The sequence below is a fragment of the Scyliorhinus canicula genome, chromosome 8 (assembly GCF_902713615.1).
Source record: "Scyliorhinus canicula chromosome 8, sScyCan1.1, whole genome shotgun sequence".
Classification (NCBI taxonomy): domain Eukaryota; kingdom Metazoa; phylum Chordata; class Chondrichthyes; order Carcharhiniformes; family Scyliorhinidae; genus Scyliorhinus; species Scyliorhinus canicula.
Window position 1 is genome coordinate 197,186,395 of NC_052153.1, and position 20,650 is coordinate 197,207,044.

Here is a 20,650-nt window from a genome sequence, read left to right on the forward strand (position 1 = left end):
AAGATGTCCATGACTTGGTTAGCAAGGATCAAAGCACAATCGCTCATAGATTATCCATATGCAGGGATCTTCGAAAACAATATTCCATTAGCCCACTATCTGTAAACAAATAAATGGTTAAAATCAATAATTATCTCACTTTTACAATCCCTTAATCACAGCTTTAGCAGATTTGCTGGCTGTATACACCTTAACCTCTTTTTAAATGACATTACTGTAACAAATATAACAATTACAGTGTTTGTGTGCGTGTTAGAGGAGAGTGAGTGTGCGTGATAGAGGAGAGTGAGTGTGCGTGATAGAGGAGAGTGAGTGTGCGTGATAGAGGAGAGTGAGTGTGCGTGTTAGAGGAGAGTGAGTGTGCGTGTTAGAAGAGAGTGAGTGTGCGTGTTAGAGGAGAGTGAGTGTGCGTGTTAGAGGAGAGTGAGTGTGCGTGATAGAGGAGAGTGAGTGTGCGTGTTAGAGGAGAGTGAGTGTGCGTGTTAGAGGAGAGTGAGTGTGCGTGTTAGAGGAGAGTGAGTGTGCGTGTTAGAGGAGAGTGAGTGTGCGTGTTAGAGGAGAGTGAGTGTGCGTGTTAGAGGAGAGTGAGTGTGCGTGATAGAGGAGAGTGTGTGTGTATGATAGAGGAGAGTGAGTGTGTGAGATAGAGGAGAGTGAGTGTGTGTGTTAGAGGAGAGTGAGTGTGCGTGATAGAGGAGAGTGAGTGTGCGTGTTAGAGGAGAGTGAGTGTGCGTGATAGAGGAGAGTGAGTGTGCGTGATAGAGGAGAGTGAGTGTGCGTATTAGAGGAGAGTGAGTGTGCGTGTTAGAGGAGAGTGAGTGTGCGTGTTAGAGGAGAGTGAGTGTGCGTGTTAGAGGAGAGTGAGTGTGCGTGATAGAGGAGAGTGTGTGTGTATGATAGAGGAGAGTGAGTGTGCGTGTTAGAGGAGAGTGAGTTTGCGTGTTGGAGGAGAGGAGTGTGTGTGTGTGTGTGTGAAAAGAGAATTTGCACATCACTGTATCTGTGCTCTCTAGCGGAGCGGAGAGATTCTCTCCCATCAGGAAATGAACATTCATGACACTCTGAAGTGTTGGAGATATGAAGACTCAGTTGATTTGAAATGTGCCACATCTCGCTGTCCATCATAAGAACCTTGCTGAGGGTGGGGCTTATATAAGTGAACGATTGTTCAAGGTGCTTTTATAAGTGAATGATGACACTGTACTGATCCAATGTGGTCCATGTTTTTGGGTGCAGGTGCTGGGTGACTGCTGCTTCTGCTGTTTTGTCTTTACATGTGGTGACGCTCTGATACTAACCACACTGAGGCTGAAGTGGTTTGAGCAGGTGGAACTGTGCATCAGGTAAGATTTTCCATTTTGGTCCAAGTACTAGCCGCCCAGTAAGGAGTATGCGTGGATGTTAGTGGGTATGTGTCTGATTTAGTGTTTATGTGGAGGAATGCTTATGTATATGTTGGCTTATGTTTATGTATATGTGTGTGAGCATTCACCTTTACACATGTTAATGTGTGTACATTACCGTCAATGTGTTGATGTATGTGTTGATGTGAAGTTGAGTGGATGTCAGTGTGTATATACGATTCAATGAGTGCGTGTGTGTGTGCGTGTGTGTGTGTGTGTGTATACACCCTCATGTATACACAGTCGCTGTGTGACTGTGCTGGTATAAGCTGTACCAACTAGGATGGGAGGAGTGCGTGCAGTATCTAGCCCACTGTTCTGCCACTTGTACCATTAATTTAATCGTAATTATGATCCCAGATCAGACAGAGAGTGAGAGAGAGAGAAAAGAAAACAACCTTGTACATTCTTACCTGAGACAAACTAGTAAACTAGTGTGTAACACACAGGCAGGTCTAAACCAAACTCACCACCTGACTGCTTCAGCCCCAGGTTCCTCCCATTGTCTGCATTGGGCAGCACGTTAGCACAGTGGTTAGCACAGTTGCTTCACTGCTCCAAGGTCCCGGGCTCGATTCCCGGCTTGGGTCACTGTCTGTGCGGAGTCTGCGAGTGTTTCCTCCGGGTGCTCCGGTTTCCTCCCACAGTCCAAAGATGTGCAGGTTAGGTGGATTGGCCATGCTAAATTGCCCTTGGTGTCCAAAAAATGTTAAGTGGGGGTTACGGGGATAGGGGAGATACGTGGGCTTCAGTAGGGTGCTCTTTGTAAGAGCCGGTGGAGACTCAATGGGCCAAATGGCCGCCTTTGGACTGTAAATGAAATGAAAATGGCTTATTGTCCCAAGTAGCTTCAAACGAAGTTACTGTGAAAAGCCCCTAGTCGCCACATTCCGGCGCCTGTTCATCTCTATCCCTTCATGTCAGAAAGGTTAGTTGGGGTTAAGGGGACAGGGTGGAGGCATTGGCTTAGGTAGGGTACTCTTTCAAGGGCCGGTGTCGTCTCGATGGGCCAAATGGTCTCCTTCCGCACTGTAAATTCTATGATGACCATCTGACTAAGGTTAAACACAATGTCTCCACCTGCAATGTAGGTGGAGTTGAAATGCCCATCAGCCATGATTGAATCGCGGAGTGGACTCGATGGGCCGAATGGCCTTACTTCCACTCCTTTGTCTTATGGTCTTATGGTCTAATTACCAACTCCCCAGGGAACCTTCTTTCAATGAACAAAATTCCATCAGCCCTATTCAGGTAAAGACTATACATAGTTGGAATGAATGATGGTCTTACTTTTACGATGCTTTAATTGCATCTCTGTAACCAAAGTGTCTGCCTGTCTTTTAAACCAGGATTTTAAGAAAGACGACTACAGCAGTCAGATACACACCTGATGGATCTCTGTGTCTATTCGGAACCCTGGATATCCGTTATCCTTTCTTAGTTCCCAAATAACAGAGGTCAAGTCTGTGCTTTTTGACAAAGTTCACTTGAACTTTATTTGTCAACTATGTCACTGATAAGCATTATTTGTCAATACAAATTTAGGTCGGATTGATTGTCTTTAGCGAATACAGTAGTTGAGTTTTTAAAGGGGCTGGTTTAGCACAGTGGGCTAAACAGCTGGCTTGTAATGCAGAACAAGGCCAGCAGCGCGGGTTCGATTCCCATACCGGCCTCCCCGAACAGGCACCGGAATGTGGCGACTAGGGGCTTTTCACAGTAACTTCATTGAAGCCTACTTGTGACAATAAGCTATTATTATTATTATTACTATTCAATTACACATCTAGGTTATTCTTCAAATCATAATACACGGTATAAAATGACCGAGTGATTTAAACAAAAGAAGAATGGCGATTTAGCAAAAGCAGCAAGGAAATAGATAGATTGATTCCGGAATGAATTTTTCCATCTCGACAAGTGATTCTTCACAGAGAATTTGAATGTACATAGAATTTACAGTGCAGAAGGAGGCCATTCAGCCCATCGAGTCTGCACCGGCTCTTGGAAAGAGCATTCTACCCAAGCCCCCACGTCCACCCCATCCCCATAACCCAGTAACCCCACCCAACACTGAGGGCAATTTTGGACACTAAGGATTAGATTGGATTGGATTGGATTGGATTTGTTTATTGTCACGTGTACCGAGGTACAGTGAAAAGTATTTTTCTGCAAGCAGCTCAACAGATCATTCAGTACATGGAAGAAAAGGGAATTAAACAAAATTCAAGAAAATGCATGAGAATACATAATAGGGCAACACAAGATATACAATGTAACTACATAAGCATTGGCATCGGATGAAGCATACAGGGTGTAGTGTTAATGAGGTCTGTCAATAAGAGGGTCATTTAGGAGTCTGGTGACAGTGGGGAAGAAGCTGTTTTTGAGTCTGTTCGTGCGTGTTCTCAGACTTCTGAATCTCCTGCCCGATGGAAGAAGTTGGAAAAGTGAGTAAGCCGGGTGGGAGGGATCCTTGATTATGCTGCCCGCTTTCCCCCGGCAGCAGGAGGTGTAGATGGAGTCAATGGATGGGAGGCAGGTTCGTGTGATGGACTGGGCGGTATTCACGACTCTCTGAAGTTCCTTGCGGTCCTGGGCCGAGCAGTTGCCATACCAGGCTGTGATGCAGCCCGATAGGATGCTTTCTATGGTGCATCTGTAAAAGTTGGTAAGGGTTAATGTGGACATGCTGAATTTCCTTAGTTTCCTGAGGAAGCATAGGCGCTGTTGTGCTTTCTTGGCACAGACAGTGACCCAAGCCGGGAATCGATCCTGCGACCCTGGAGCTGTGTAGCAATTGTGCTAACCACTATGCTAGGTGGTCTCGCCTTGTTTACACCTCTGATTGGCTTTAACTGATTTATAATTCACTCAATTCGGACAAAGTGTCTGTCCATCAATTTAAGAGATATATGTATTCAAATATATTGGTGCCAATTTCTCATTCCATCGCCTGCCAATCCACACCTCCATCTAGACATAATTGGAGAAACACAGTTTCAGTTAAGAAATTATCAGCCCGAGACTGGCTGTTACTATGGAGACGAAACTACCAGTTCTTTACTGTATAACAATGGGGCCTTTTAGCTAGTTGGCGTCACTGTTCTTACAATCTTAAACAAGTCTTAAGCAACTTGCTAAATATTCCCAGCTATTCAGCTTCCCTGACTCTCATGGTTAATATGATTATAGTCGTCGTTAATTTCTATCAACATCCTAACCCAGGCTTTTAGCCCTGACTGCACCAACTACAAAAAGCACAATATATCTGAAATTTGCACAATCATCAATCACATTGTTGGATTTGCTCACCAGAATGACTAATTGTTTACCCTCTGTACTGATACCCAGAATAAAATAGACTTTAACCAGCTTTCTTTCAATCAACTCAGTAATTGTTTATTATAAAACAAAGTTTATTTTCGAAACTTGCAAGTTTTGGTGAACACACGATTGTAATCGGGAAGGACGATTATCTGTGTTGTCCTAAAGAATTCCCCCAGCGCACACACACAGTGAAACAAACAAATTCAATCTCTCTGCAGAAATGGGTGTTAGAAAATAAAGGTTGAGGTTGGCAGAATCCCGGCTTAGTCAGGCCACTGGTCCCGGATCCGGGACATCTGGGAATTCCCACCAAGTGGTCACAGCTTTCCAGGTCTGAATGCAGACCAGTGACACCCAGATGAAGGTTCTCTGGTTACGGGCTGACAGCCACACCAGTCCGGTGGTTTATTGACGGAGGCCTGCTTGTTGGCAGTTCCCAGGTGAATTCATGACCTCTTTAAAAAGATTCCCCGGTTAGCATCCTAATGTACAGATCGTGCCTGTTGGTCCATTTTGTGGAAGAACAAATGCGCCTCGAGAGATCAGATTGTAACAGTACATCAGTGTTTGGCCCTCAGGTTCACATCTGACTCTTCCCTTGCAGTGCTGCCCCGTTCTGTGTCCAGTGGGTAACACACACCCAATCGTTAGGAGCTCTCATTCCTGGTTGTGATGCAGTGAAATCGAGAGGAGCATTGCTGGCAGCTTTCTCCACGGATGGACTGGTGCTTGCAGTCATCATCAATCAGAATGATCCCAAGGTAATTCAGTATCTTTCTCTGGGTTGTCCTGTAGAGTAGGATTATGAAGCAGCCATTACTTATTGTTTTTTATCATTGTCTTTCCACCCAGACTCCCCTTTACCTCAGACTAATGCACTGACCCCATCTAACTACACATCAAACCTGGGTGTGACCTCTCCGCCCAGTATAATTGCAGCAACACATCCCTGCTCATGTACTCAAATCCACTCGCTATGAAGGCCAACATACCATTAGCCTTCTTTACCGCCTGCTGTACCTGCATGCCTACCCAGGGCTGGTTTAGCACAGTGGGCTAAACAACTGGCTTGTAATGCAGAACAAGGCCAGCAGCGCGGGTTCAATTCCCGTACCGGCCTCCCGGAACAGGCACCGGAATGTGGCGACTAGGGGCTTTTCACAGTAACGTCACTGAAGCCGACTTGTAACAATAAGCGATTATTATTATTAGTGACTGGTGTACGAGGACACCCAGGTTTCATTGCACATTCTCATCTCCTAATTTATGACCATTCAGATAATAAATGCCTTCGCGTTTTTGCCACCAAAGTGGATAACCTCGCATTTCTCCAAATTATACTGATTGATTGGTTTGATTTATTGTCACATGTACCGAAGTACAGTGAAAAGTATTTTTCTGCGGCCGAGGGAACGTACACAGTATGATCATAGTAGACAAAAGAATAATCAACAGAGAACATTGACAAATAGTACATCGACAAACAGTGATTGGTTACAGTACGGAACAAGGGGCCAAACAAAGCAAAACATGAGCAAAAGCAGCATAGGGCGTCGCGAATAGTGTTCTTACAGGGAACAGATCAGTCCAAGGGGGAGTTGTTGAGGAGTCTGGTAGCTGTGGGGAAGAAGCTGTTCCTATGTCTGGATGTGCGAATCTTCAGACTTCTGTACCTTCTGCCTGATGGAAGGATCTGGAAGAAGGCAAAGCCTGGGTGGGAGGGGTCTCTGATAATGCTGTCTGCCTTCCTGAGGCAGCGGGAGGTGTAGACAGAATCAATGTGGGGATGGCAAGCTTGTGTGATGCGTTGGGCTGAGTTCACCATACTCTGCAGTTTCTTGTGATCTTGGGCCGAGCAGTTGCCATACCAGGCTGTGATGCAGCCGGATAGGATGCTCTCTATGGCACATCTGTAGAAGTTTGTGAGAGTCGATGTAGACATGCCTCTTTAGCTTCCGTAGGAAGTAGAGATGTTGTTGGGCTTTCTTGACTGTTGCATCAACCTGAGTGGACCAGGACAGACTGTTGGTGATGGTGACCCCCAGGAACTTAAAGCTATCGACCATCCCCACTTCGGAGCCATTGATGCAGACGGGAATGTGTGTCGTGCTGCACTTCCTGAAGTCAATGATCAGTTCCTTGGTCTTTCCAACAACTGCACCTGCTATTCAAAAAACAAAGAATAAAGAAAAGTACAGCACAGGAACAGGCCCTTCGGCCCTCCAAGCCCGTACCAGCCATGCTGCCCTAACTAAGAAAAAAACCTTCTGCCCTTACTCGGTCTGTATCCCTCTATTTCCTCCCTATTCATGGGCCCATCCAGATGCCTCTTAAATGTTGCTAATGTTCCTGCTTCCACCACATCTGGCAGCGCGTTCCAGGCTCCCACCACTCTCTGTGTGAGAAACCTACCCTGCACATCTCCCGTAAACCTTCACCCTTGAACCTGTGGCCCCTTGTAATTGACACTTCCACATTTGGAAAAGGCCTCTGACTATCCACCCTGTTTATGCCTCTCATGTGCCCACTCACTCAGCCTGTCCAAATCCCACTGAAGCATCTCTGCATCCTCCTTACAGCTCACCCCCCACACAACTTGGTGACAAATTTGGAGATATTCCATTTTGTTCCTTCATCTAAATCATTAATATCTGTTGTGAATATATATTGTGAATAGCTGGGGTCCCAGCACCGATCCCTGTGGTACCCCACTAGTCACTGCCTGCCAATTTGAAAAAGACCCGTTAATTGCTATTCTTTGTTTCCTGTCTGCCAACCAGTTTTCTATCATTCCCATGCGCTTCAATTTTCACGCTGGACTTTGTCGAAAACCTTCTGAAAGTCAAACTAAACCACATCCCCTGGCTCCCCCTCATCAATTCTACTAGTTACATCCTCGAAGATTTGTCAAGCATGATTTCCCCTACGTGAATCCATGCTGACTGTCCAATCCTGCCACTGTTTTCTAAGGGCTCGGCTATAAAATCCTTGTTAATGGATTCTAGAATTTTCCCCACGGATGTCAGGCTTACTGGTCTATAATTCCCTGTTTTCTCTCTACCTCCCTTTTTAAATAGTGGAGTTACATCAGCTACCCTCCAATCTGCAGGAACTGTTCCAGAGTCTACAGAATCCTGGAAGATGACCGACAATGCATCGAGTATTTCTAGAGCCACTTCTAGAGTACTCTGGGATGCAGATTATCGGGCTCTAGGGATTTATCTGTTTTCATAGAATCGAACCTGGGGACCCTGGCGCTGTGAAGCCACAGTGCTATCCACTTGTGCTACCGTGCTCTACCATATTCAATCCCATCAATTTCCACAACAGCATTTCTCTATTAATATTAATCTCCTTCAGTTTTCCCTTCTCACTAAACCCTGCGTTCCCCAAAATTTCTGGCATCTGATTTGTGTCCTCATTTGTGAAGACAGAACCAGAGTATGGGCGGGATTCTCCCAACCGGCGGCTAAGTGCCAACGCCGGAGTAAACCTGGGCCTCCGCTGCCCCAGCTGCCGATCCCGGCCTGACCCGGTGCCGTGGGGCCCTCGCATGCGCAATGGCTTTGTTCCCCGCGCCGACCCCAACGCCAAATGGCGTAGAGCTACAGGAGCCAGCACGGAGGAAAGGAGGCCGGGGGGGGCAGAGAGCTGCCTGCCGATCGGTGGGCCCCGATCGCGGGCCAGGCCACAACGGAGACCGCCCCCCAGGGTTGGGCCTCCACTCACCCCCCCCACAGGCCGCCCCCCCGGCCCCTTCAATACCGAGGTCCCGCTGGCTCAGAGGATGTTAGAACGGCGCCGGCGGGACTTGGCTTTTTGATGACGGCTGCTCGGCCGATCCGGGCCGGAGAATCGGCCCGTCGGCCCGTGCTGGCCCGGGGCCAGGGAGTCAACGCATACCCCGGCCGGCACCGCACCGGCGCCGATTGCGCCGATCCTCTGCACTGCAGAGAATTGCGTCCTAGCGTCGGGGCGGAGTGGGGCGATTCGCGCAGCGCCGCGCTGATTCTCTGATGCGGCGTGGGGGTCGGAGAATTCCGCCCTATATGTTTAGTTGCTGAGTCATTTCTTTGTCCTCCATTATAAATTCCCCTGTTTCTGTGTGCAAGGAGCCTACATTTGTCTTCATCAATCTTGTGCTCTTCACGTACCTATAGAAACATTTCCAGTTTTTATTGTCCCTGTAAGCCTGCTCTTGTACTCTATTTACCCCTTCATCAATCCCATGGTCCTTCTTTACTGAATTTCAAACTGCTCCCAATCCTCAGACCTGTTGTTTCTCTTGTCCAATGTTGCCCTCTTTCCCATTTTACTTTTGTGCCAGACAGGAATAATCAATTATTGCAGTTCCTCCATGAACTCCTTGAATGTTTGCCATTGCCTATCCACTGTCATCCCTTTAAGTAACGTTTTCCAATCGATCATAGCCAACTCATGCCTCATGTCACCATCCAGGACAAAGCAGCCCCACTTGATTGCTCCCCCTCCCACAAGCATTCAGTCCCTCCACCACCGACGCACAGTGGCAGCCGTGTGTACCATCTACAAGATGCACTGCAGGAACTCACCAAGGTTTCTCAGACAGGACCTTCCAAACCCATGACCACTACCATCTAGAAGGACAAGAGCAGCAGATACCTGGGAACCCCACCACCTGGAGGTTCCCCTCCAAGTCACTAACCACCCTGACTTGGGAATATATCGGCCGTTCCTTCACTGTCGCTGGGGCAACATCCTGGAACTCCCTCCCTAACAGCACAGTGGGTGTACCTACACCTCAGGGATGCAGCGGCTCAAGAAGTCAGCTCACCATCACCTTCTGAAGGGCAACTAGGAGAGAGAAACGGAGTTTGCGCCCAGACAAGTCTTCAATCTCTGTCACACAGACTGGAAACGTTAACCCTGTTTCTCTCTCCACAGATGCTGCCGGACCTGCTGAGTTTTCCCAGCATTATCTCATTTTATTCCATGTCCGACCATTTGCTGCTCACTCACCGCCTGTTTTGTTTTCTTGTTTTCAGGCCAGTCAGGTGCTGTTTGTGAACCCACTGACTGGTGTGACCGTGTCGAGCAGCTTGCGAGGCTGTGGGAGTAACGGGCAGCCTGTGCCAGTTCGCTTTATCAGGTACGTGACCACGTCACTCAGGTAGTGATGGGGTTTGAGATCCAGGGTTAGATGGCGTATCGCACTGGAGAACCACTTTGCCATCAGCAGTGCTGGCTGCAGAGCCGTGCCAGTGATTTATATCTGCTGACGAGATGGGGAATCGCACTGTCCTTTGCCACCTGTTAATCCCCATCCCAAAATTGAGGCCCTGCTTAATCTCTGTAAAGGATCCAAAGCCACTATTGAAAAACAAAGCGTGGCGTAATCCCTGGGGCAAACTCCTTAACCAATACCAAACCATGGTCAGTCTGAAGTTACCTATTTCCTGAGTTTGAAAATTGGCTGCAGAGTATCTTCGACCATTGACCATTTTCAGAAATAACCACAATAGCTACGCTGTACTTTGGGGAGTCATGAAGTGATTCAAAGTACTTTAGATGCTGCCTCTTTCCTACCTCTGTTCAGGGGAAGTTGAGTTGATCTTGAAGCATGTGACCCAGGACCATACAAAACACTGCGCTACAACCAAGCCGGGAGGGGTGGGGGGAGGTGGGGGGAGTTTGGAGTGTGAGTCACTCAGGATCAAAGACGGGTGTGGCGTATGTGTGAGCCGCTCTGGCAGGATGGCTTTATTGCCCCTCCCTGGTTGCATTAAGAGTGGATGGGATCAATCACATCTCTGAATGAATATTGCAGCTTGCCTTGAATCCAGTCACTGCGCCAATAACCGTGAGAATTCAGGGAGCCCCTAACCAGGAGGTGATGCCACCCACTCCCAGCTGGTTAGTGAGGGTGCTCTGACTCGCCGTTCACAGCACCATGTTCTTAAGCAGTATTGGAAATGAGTTGTTTCTCTTTTGTTTCCTCAGGTCCTACTGGGTCGGTGCAATGAGCTGGACACATGATGGCCTCTTCTTGGCCTGTATGTTAAAACGTGGGGCCCTGCTGTTAATGTCCCGTCTTGGCGAATTGGTTACCATCACCACGTTCGGCTGCTCTGTGGAGTTTGGGCCGGCTGAGTACATTCCACTCCATCCATTAATCACCTACAGGTACAGCCAGCAGCAACATATCCCAACTCCTCCACATCCCACTCCATCCATTAATCACCTACAGGTACAGCCAGCAGCAACATCTCCCAACACCTCCACATCCCACTCCATCCATTAATCACCTACAGGTACAGCCAGCAGCAACATCTCTGAAACATCTCCACAAAACACTCCATCCATTAATCACCTACAGGTACAGCCAGCAGCAACATCTCTGAAACATCTCCACAAAACACTCCATCCATTAATCACCTACAGGTACAGCCAGCAGCAACATCTCTGAAACATCTCCACAAAACACTCCATCCATTAATCACCTACAGGTACAGCCAGCAGCAACATCTCTGAAACATCTCCACAAAACACTCCATCCATTAATCACCTACAGGTACAGCCAGCAGCAACATATCCCAACTCCTCCACATCCCACTCCATCCATTAATCACCTACAGGTACAGCCAGCAGCAACATCTCCCAACTCCTCCACATCCCACTCTATCCATTAATCACCTACAGGTACAGCCAGCAGCATCCCCTCCAAACACCTCCACAAAACACTCCATCCATTAATCACCTACAGGTACAGCCAGCAGCAACATCTCTGAAACATCTCCACAAAACACTCCATCCATTAATCACCTACAGGTACAGCCAGCAGCAACATCTCCCAACTCCTCCACATCCCACTCCATCCATTAATCACCTACAGGTACAGCCAGCAGCAACATCTCCCAACACCTCCACATCCCACTCCATCCATTAATCACCTACAGGTACAGCCAGCAGCAACATCTCCCAACTCCTCCACATCCCACTCCATCCATTAATCACCTACAGGTACAGCCAGCAGCAACATCTCCCAACTCCTCCACATCCCACTCTATCCATTAATCACCTACAGGTACAGCCAGCAGCATCCCCTCCAAACACCTCCACAAAACACTCCATCCATTAATCACCTACAGGTACAGCCAGCAGCAACATCTCTGAAACATCTCCACAAAACACTCCATCCATTAATCACCTACAGGTACAGCCAGCAGCAACATCTCCCAACTCCTCCACATCCCACTCCATCCATTAATCACCTACAGGTACAGCCAGCAGCAACATCTCTGAAACATCTCCACAAAACACTCCATCCATTAATCACCTACAGGTACAGCCAGCAGCAACATCTCCCAACACCTCCACAAAACACTCCATCCATTAATCACCTACAGGTACAGCCAGCAGCAACATCTCTGAAACATCTCCACAAAACACTCCATCCATTAATCACCTACAGGTACAGCCAGCAGCAACATCTCTCAACACCTCCACAAAACACTCCATCCATTAATCACCCACAGGTACAGCCAGCAGCAACATCTCTGAAACATCTCCACAAAACACTCCATCCATTAATCACCTACAGGTACAGCCAGCAGCAACATCTCCCAACTCCTCCACATCCCACTCCATCCATTAATCACCTACAGGTACAGCCAGCAGCAACATCTCTGAAACATCTCCACAAATCACTCCATCCATTAATCACCTACAGGTACAGCCAGCATCAACATCTCTGAAACATCTCCACAAAACACTCCATCCATTAATCACCTACAGGTACAGCCAGCAGCAACATCTCCCAACACCTCCACAAATCACTCCATCCATTAATCACCTACAGGTACAGCCAGCATCAACATCTCTGAAACATCTCCACAAAACACTCCATCCATTAATCACCTACAGGTACAGCCAGCAGCAACATCTCCCAACACCTCCACAAAACACTCCATCCATTAATCACCTACAGGTACAGCCAGCATCAACATCCCCCAACTCCTCCACATCCCACTCCATCCATTAATCACCTACAGGTACAGCCAGCAGCAACATCTCCACAAAACACTCCATCCATTAATCAGCTACAGGTACAGCCAGCATCAACATCCCCCAACTCCTCCACAAAACACTCCATCCATTAATCACCTACAGGTACAGCCAGCAGCAACATCTCTGAAACATCTCCACAAAACACTCCATCCATTAATCACCTACAGGTACAGCCAGCAGCAACATATCCCAACTCCTCCACATCCCACTCCATCCATTAATCACCTACAGGTACAGCCAGCAGCAACATCTCCCAACTCCTCCACATCCCACTCTATCCATTAATCACCTACAGGTACAGCCAGCAGCATCCCCTCCAAACACCTCCACAAAACACTCCATCCATTAATCACCTACAGGTACAGCCTGCAGCAACATCTCCCAACTCCTCCACATCCCACTCCATCCATTAATCACCTACAGGTACAGCCAGCAGCAACATCTCTGAAACATTTCCACAAAACACTCCATCCATTAATCACCTACAGGTACAGCCAGCAGCAACATCTCCCAACACCTCCACAAAACACTCCATCCATTAATCACCTACAGGTACAGCCAGCAGCAACATCTCTGAAACATCTCCACAAAACACTCCATCCATTAATCACCTACAGGTACAGCCAGCAGCAACATCTCTCAACACCTCCACAAAACACTCCATCCATTAATCACCCACAGGTACAGCCAGCAGCAACATCTCTGAAACATCTCCACAAAACACTCCATCCATTAATCACCTACAGGTACAGCCAGCAGCAACATCTCCCAACACCTCCACAAATCACTCCATCCATTAATCACCTACAGGTACAGCCAGCAGCAACATCTCTGAAACATCTCCACAAAACACTCCATCCATTAATCACCTACAGGTACAGCCAGCAGCAACATCTCCCAACACCTCCACAAATCACTCCATCCATTAATCACCTACAGGTACAGCCAGCATCAACATCTCTGAAACATCTCCACAAAACACTCCATCCATTAATCACCTACAGGTACAGCCAGCAGCAACATCTCCCAACACCTCCACATCCCACTCCATCCATTAATCACCTACAGGTACAGCCAGCAGCAACATCTCTGAAACATCTCCACAAAACACTCCATCCATTAATCACCTACAGGTACAGCCAGCAGCAACATCTCCCAACTCCTCCACAAAACACTCCATCCATTAATCACCTACAGGTACAGCCAGCAGCAACATCTCTGAAACATCTCCACAAAACACTCCATCCATTAATCACCTACAGGTACAGCCAGCAGCAACATCTCCCAACACCTCCACAAAACACTACATCCATTAATCACCTACAGGTACAGCCAGCAGCAACATCTCTGAAACATCTCCACAAAATACTCCATCCATTAATCACCTACAGGTACAGCCAGCAGCAACATCTCCCAACACCTCCACAAAACACTCCATCCATTAATCACCTACAGGTACAGCCAGCAGCAACATCTCCCAACACCTCCACATCCCACTCCATCCATTAATCACCTACAGGGACAGCCAGCAGCAACATCTCTGAAACATCTCCACAAAACACTCCATCCATTAATCACCTACAGGTACAGCCAGCAGCAACATCTCCCAACACCTCCACATCCCACTCCATCCATTAATCACCTACAGGTACAGCCAGCAGCAACATCTCTCAACACCTCCACAAAACACTCCATCCATTAATCACCCACAGGTACAGCCAGCAGCAACATCTCTGAAACATCTCCACAAAACACTCCATCCATTAATCACCTACAGGTACAGCCAGCAGCAACATCTCCCAACTCCTCCACAAAACACCCCATCCATTAATCACCTACAGGTACAGCCAGCATCAACATCTCTGAAACATCTCCACAAAACACTCCATCCATTAATCACCTACAGGTACAGCCAGCAGCAACATCTCTGAAACATCTCCACAAAACACTCCATCCATTAATCACCTACAGGTACAGCCAGCAGCAACATCTCCCAACGCCTCCACATCCCACTCCATCCATTAATCACCTACAGGTACAGCCAGCAGCAACATCTCCCAACACCTCCACATCCCACTCCATCCATTAATCACCTACAGGTACAGCCAGCAGCAACATCTCCACAAAACACTCCATCCATTAATCACCTACAGGTACAGCCAGCAGCAACATCTCCCAACTCCTCCACAAAACACTCCATCCATTAATCACCTACAGGTACAGCCAGCAGCAACATCTCTGAAACATCTCCACAAAACACTCCATCCATTAATCACCTACAGGTACAGCCAGCAGCAAAATCTCCACAAAACACTCCATCCATTAATCACCTACAGGTACAGCCAGCAGCAACATCTCCCAACACCTCCACATCCCACTCCATCCATTAATCACCTACAGGTACAGCCAGCAGCAACATCTCTCAACACCTCCACAAAACACTCCATCCATTAATCACCCACAGGTACAGCCAGCAGCAACATCTCTGAAACATCTCCACAAAACACTCCATCCATTAATCACCTACAGGTACAGCCAGCAGCAACATCTCCCAACTCCTCCACAAAACACCCCATCCATTAATCACCTACAGGTACAGCCAGCAGCAACATCTCTGAAACATCTCCACAAAACACTCCATCCATTAATCACCTACGGGTACAGCCAGCAGCAACATCTCTGAAACATCTCCACAAAACACTCCATCCATTAATCACCTACAGGTACAGCCAGCAGCAACATCTCCCAACGCCTCCACATCACACTCCATCCATTAATCACCTACAGGTACAGCCAGCAGCAACATCTCCCAACACCTCCACATCCCACTCCATCCATTAATCACCTACAGTTACAGCCAGCAGCAACATCTCCACAAAACACTCCATCCATTAATCACCTACAGGTACAGCCAGCAGCAACATCTCCCAACTCCTCCACAAAACACTCCATCCATTAATCACCTACAGGTACAGCCAGCAGCAACATCTCTGAAACATCTCCACAAAACACTCCATCCATTAATCACCTACAGGTACAGCCAGCAGCAACATCTCCCAACTCCTCCACATCCCACTCCATCCATTAATCACCCACAGGTACAGCCAGCAACAACATGTCCCAACTCCTCCACAAAACACTCCATCCATTAATCACCTACAGGTACAGCCAGCAGCAACATCTCTGAAACATCTCCACAAAACACTCCATCCATTAATCACCTACAGGTACAGCCAGCAGCAACATCTCCACAAAACACTCCATCCATTAATCACCTACAGGTACAGCCAGCAGCAACATCTCCCAACTCCTCCACATCCCACTCCATCCATTAATCACCCACAGGTACAGCCAGCAACAACATGTCCCAACTCCTCCACAAAACACTCCATCCATTAATCACCTACAGGTACAGCCAGCAGCAACATCTCTGAAACATCTCCACAAAACACTCCATCCATTAATCACCTACAGGTACAGCCAGCAGCAACATCTCCACAAAACACTCCATCCATTAATCACCTACAGGTACAGCCAGCAGCAACATCTCCCAACTCCTCCACAAAACACTCCATCCATTAATCACCTACAGGTACAGCCAGCAGCAACATCTCTGAAACATCTCCACAAAACACTCCATCCATTAATCACCTACAGGTACAGCCAGCAGCAACATCTCTGAAACATCTCCACAAAACACTCCATCCATTAATCACCTACAGGTACTGCCAGCAGCAACATCTCTGAAACATCTCCACAAAACACTCCATCCATTAATCACCTACAGGTACAGCCAGCAGCAACATCTCTGAAACACATCCATAAAACAACTAATCTTTATGTTAAAAACACTCTGGCAGGCTGAAAAGCAATGCGATTGGATATCTCTGTATCTGACTGGGGACAAGAATCAGAGGATCACTACAGTACATTTGGCCCATCAAGTCTTTACCGGCCTTGGAAAGAGCACCCCACTTAAGCCCACGCCTCCACCCTATCCCCATAACCCAGTAACCCCACCTAACCTTTTTTGGACACTAAGAGCAATTTATCATGGCCAGCCCACCTAACCTGCACGTCTTTCGACTGTGGGAGGAAACCGGAGCACCCGGAGGAAACCCACGCAGACACGGGGAGAACGTGCAGACTCCGCACAGACAGTCCCCTGAGGCCGGAATTGATTTGATTTGATTTATTATTGTCACATGTATTAGTTTACAGTGAAAAGTATTGTTTCTTGCATGCTGTACAAACAATGCATACCGTACAAAGGGAAGGAAGGAGAGACTGCAGAATATAATGTTACAGTTATAGCAAGGTGTAGACAAAAGATCAATTTAATTGAATTGAACACAGTTCCCTGGAGCTGTGAAGCAGCAATGCGCCACCATGCTGCCCTAACAACTGTGCCAGTGAGTAGCACCCTTGCATTTCACTCAAGAGTTTAGCACTGCTGCCTCACAGCGTCAGGGACCCGGGTTCAATTCCGACCTTGGGTGACTGTGTGGAGTCTGCACGTTCTCCCTGTGTCTGCGTGGGTTTCCTCCGGGTGCTCCGGTTTCCACCCACAGTCCAAAAATGTGCGGGTTAGGTTACAGCGTCGCAGGGACACGGGCTGAGGAGTGGTCCTTTCTGAATGTCGGTGCAGAATCGATGAGCAGAATGACCTCCTGCACCTTCAGGATTCTATGAATTGAAGACCCACCCAAGAGACATCACAGAACCGAGGTTGACATTCCCAATGCAGTACTGAGGGAGCGCCGCACTGTCAGAGGGTCAGTACTGAGGGAGGGCCGCACTGTCCGAGGGTCAGTGCTGAGGGAGTGCTGCACTGTCAGAGGGTCAGTACTAAGGGAGTGCCGCACTGTCAGAGGGTCTGTACTGAGGGAGTGCCGCACTGTCAGAGGGTCAGTACTGAGGGAGTGCCGCACTGTCAGAGGGTCAGCACTGAGGGAGTGCCGCACTGTCAGAGGGTCAGTACTGAGGGAGCGCTGCACTGTCAAAGGGTCAGTATTAAGGGAGTGCTGCACTGTCAGAGGGTCAGTACTGAGTGAGTGCTGCACTGTCAGACAGTCAGTACTGAGGGAGTGCTGTACTGTCAGAGGGTCAGTACTGAGGGAGTGCCGCACTGTCAGAGGGTCAATACTGAGGGAGTGCTGCACTGTCAGAGGGTCAGTACTGAGGGAGTGCTGCACTGTCAGGGGGTCAGTACTGAGGGAGTGCTACACTGTCAGAGGGTCAGTACTGAGGGAGTGCCGCACTGTCAGAGGGTCAGTACTGAGGGAGTGCTGCACTGTCAGAGGGTCAATACTGAGGGAGTGCCGCACTGTCAGAGGGTCATTACTGAGGGAGTGCCGCACTGTCAGAGGGTCAGTACTGAGAGAGTGCCGCACTGTCAGAGGGTCAGTACTGAGGGAGTGCCGCACTGTCAGAGGGTCAGTACTGAGGGAGTGCCGCACTGTCAGAGGGTCAGTACTGTGTGAGTGCCGCACTGTCAGAGGGTCAGTACTGAGGGAGTGCCGCACAGTCAGAGGGTCAGTACTGAGGGAGTGCTGCACTGTCAGACAGTCAGTACTGAGGGAGTGCTGCACTGTCAGAGGGTCAGTACTGAGGGAGTGCTGCACTGTCAGACGGTCAGTACTGAGGGAGTGCTGCACTGTCAGAGGGTCAGTACTGAGTGAGTGCCTCACTGTCAGAGGGTCAGTACTGAGGTAGCGCTGCACTGTCAGAGGGTCAGTACTGAGGGAGTGCCGCACTGCCAGAGGGTCAGTACTGAGGGAGTGCTGCACTGTCAGAGGGTGAATACTGAGGGAGTGCCGCACTGTCAGAGAGTCAGTACTGAGGGTGTGCCGCACTGTCAGAGGGTCAGTACTGAGGGAGTGCTGCACTGTCAGAGGGTCAGTACTGAGGGAGTGCCGCACTGTCAGAGGGTCAGTACTGAGGGAGTGCTGCACTGTCAGAGGGGCAGTACTGAGGGAGTGCCGCACTGTCAGAGGGTCAGTACTGTGTGAGTGCCGCACTGTCAGAGGGTCAGTGCTGAGGGAGTGCTGCACTGTCAGAGGGTCAGTACTGAGGGAGTGCCGCACTGTCAGAGGGTCAGCACTGAGGGAGTGCCGCACTGTTAGAGGGTCAGTATTGAGGGAGCGCTGCACTGTCAAAAGGTCAGTATTAAGGGAGTGCTGCACTGTCAGAGGGTCAGTACTGAGGGAGTGCTGCATTGTCAGGGGGTCAGTACTGAGGGAGTGCCGCACTGTCAGAGGGTCAGTACTGTGTGAGTGCCGCACTGTCAGACGGTCAGTACTGAGGGAGCGCTGCACTGTCAGAGGGTCAGTACTGAGGGAGTGCCGCACTGCCAGAGGGTCAGTACTGAGGGAGTGCCGCACTGTCAGAGGGTCAGTACTGAGGGAGTGCTGCACTGTCAGAGGGTCAGTACTGAGGGAGTGCCGCACTGTCAGAGGGTCAGTACTGAGGGAGTGCTGCACTGTCAGAGGGTCAGTACTGAGGGAGTGCCGCCCTGTCAGAGGGTCAGTACTGTGTGAGTGCCGCACTGTCAGAGGGTCAGTGCTGAGGGAGTGCCGTACTGTCAGAGGGTCAGTACTGAGGGAGTGCCGCACTGTCAGAGGGTCAGCACTGAGGGAGTGCCGCACTGTTAGAGGGTCAGTATTGAGGGTGCGCTGCACTGTCAAAGGGTCAGTATTAAGGGAGTGCTGCACTGTCAGAGGGTCAGTACTGAGGGAGTGCTGCACTGTCAGGGGGTCAGTACTGAGGGAGTGCTGCACTGTCAGAGGGTCAGTACTGAGGGAGTGCTGCACTGTCAGAGGGTCAATACTGAGGGAGTGCCGCACTGTCAGAGGGTCAGTACTGAGGGAGTGCTGCACTGTCAGAGGGTCAATACTGAGGGAGTGCCGCACTGTCAGAGGGTCAGTACTGAGGGAGTGTTGCACTGTCAGAGGGTCAGTACTGAGGGAGTGCTGCACTGTCAGAGGGTCAGTACTGAGGGAGTGCTGCACTGTCAGAGGGTCAGTACTGAGGGAGTGCTGCATTGTCAGAGGGTCAGTACTGAGGGAGTGCCGCACTGTCAGAGGGTCAGTACTGAGGGAGTGCTGCACTGTCAGAGGGTCAGTACTGAGGGAGTGCCGCACTGTGAGAGGGTCAGTACTGAGGGAGTGCCACACTGTCAGAGGGTCAGTACTGAGGGAGTGCCACACTGTCAGAGGGTCAGTACTGAGGGAGTGCCGCACTGTCAGAGGGTCAGTACTGATAGAGTGCCGCACTGTCAGAGGGTCAGTACTGAGGGAGTGCTGCACTGTCAGAGGGTCAGTACTGAGGGAGTGCTGCACTGTCAGAGGGTCAGTACTGAGGGAGCGCCGCACTGTCAGAGGGTCAGTACTGAGGGAGTGCTGCACTGTCAGAGGGTCAGTACTGAGGGAGTGCTGCACTGTCAGAGGGTCAGTACTGAGGGAGTGCCGCACTGTCAGACGGTCTATGTGGATAGAGCGCCGCACTGTCGGCAGCGCTGAGGGTGCGGTTCACTGTCATGGTAACATGTTGCAGATAAGATGAAAATAATAATTTGCCGAATGTCTTGTACACTTTGGTGGATATGAAATTTCACATGAATATTAACTGCTCTGTCTCTTCTGTGATGGCATACTGGAATTGTAGAGATGATGTGGAGATCCAGGCGCTGGACTGGGCAGTAAGAAGTCTTCCTATCGAATCTCTAGCTTGTGGAGCACAGCTCCTTCCTCAGGTGAATGTAAGCTGTGCTCTGAAAGCTAGTGATTCGAAACAAACTTGGACTTTAACCTGGTGTTGTAAGATTTCCTACTGCAATTGTATAGGGCATTGGTGAGGCCACACTTGGAGTA

At 49.0% G+C, this 20,650-nt stretch overlaps 1 protein-coding gene across 1 annotated transcript in view; it reads left to right on the forward strand.

The window, feature by feature from the left end:
- The window catches only part of cplane1 (ciliogenesis and planar polarity effector 1), a 288,296-nt gene that overhangs the window by 24,143 nt on the left and 243,503 nt on the right, over nucleotides 1–20,650 (forward strand). The window contains exons 5-8 of the mRNA XM_038803925.1: nucleotides 1,237–1,343; nucleotides 5,338–5,494; nucleotides 9,758–9,861; nucleotides 10,713–10,895. Coding sequence (XP_038659853.1) covers nucleotides 1,237–1,343; nucleotides 5,338–5,494; nucleotides 9,758–9,861; nucleotides 10,713–10,895 — 551 coding nt within the window. The remainder of the gene's footprint in view (nucleotides 1–1,236; nucleotides 1,344–5,337; nucleotides 5,495–9,757; nucleotides 9,862–10,712; nucleotides 10,896–20,650) is intronic.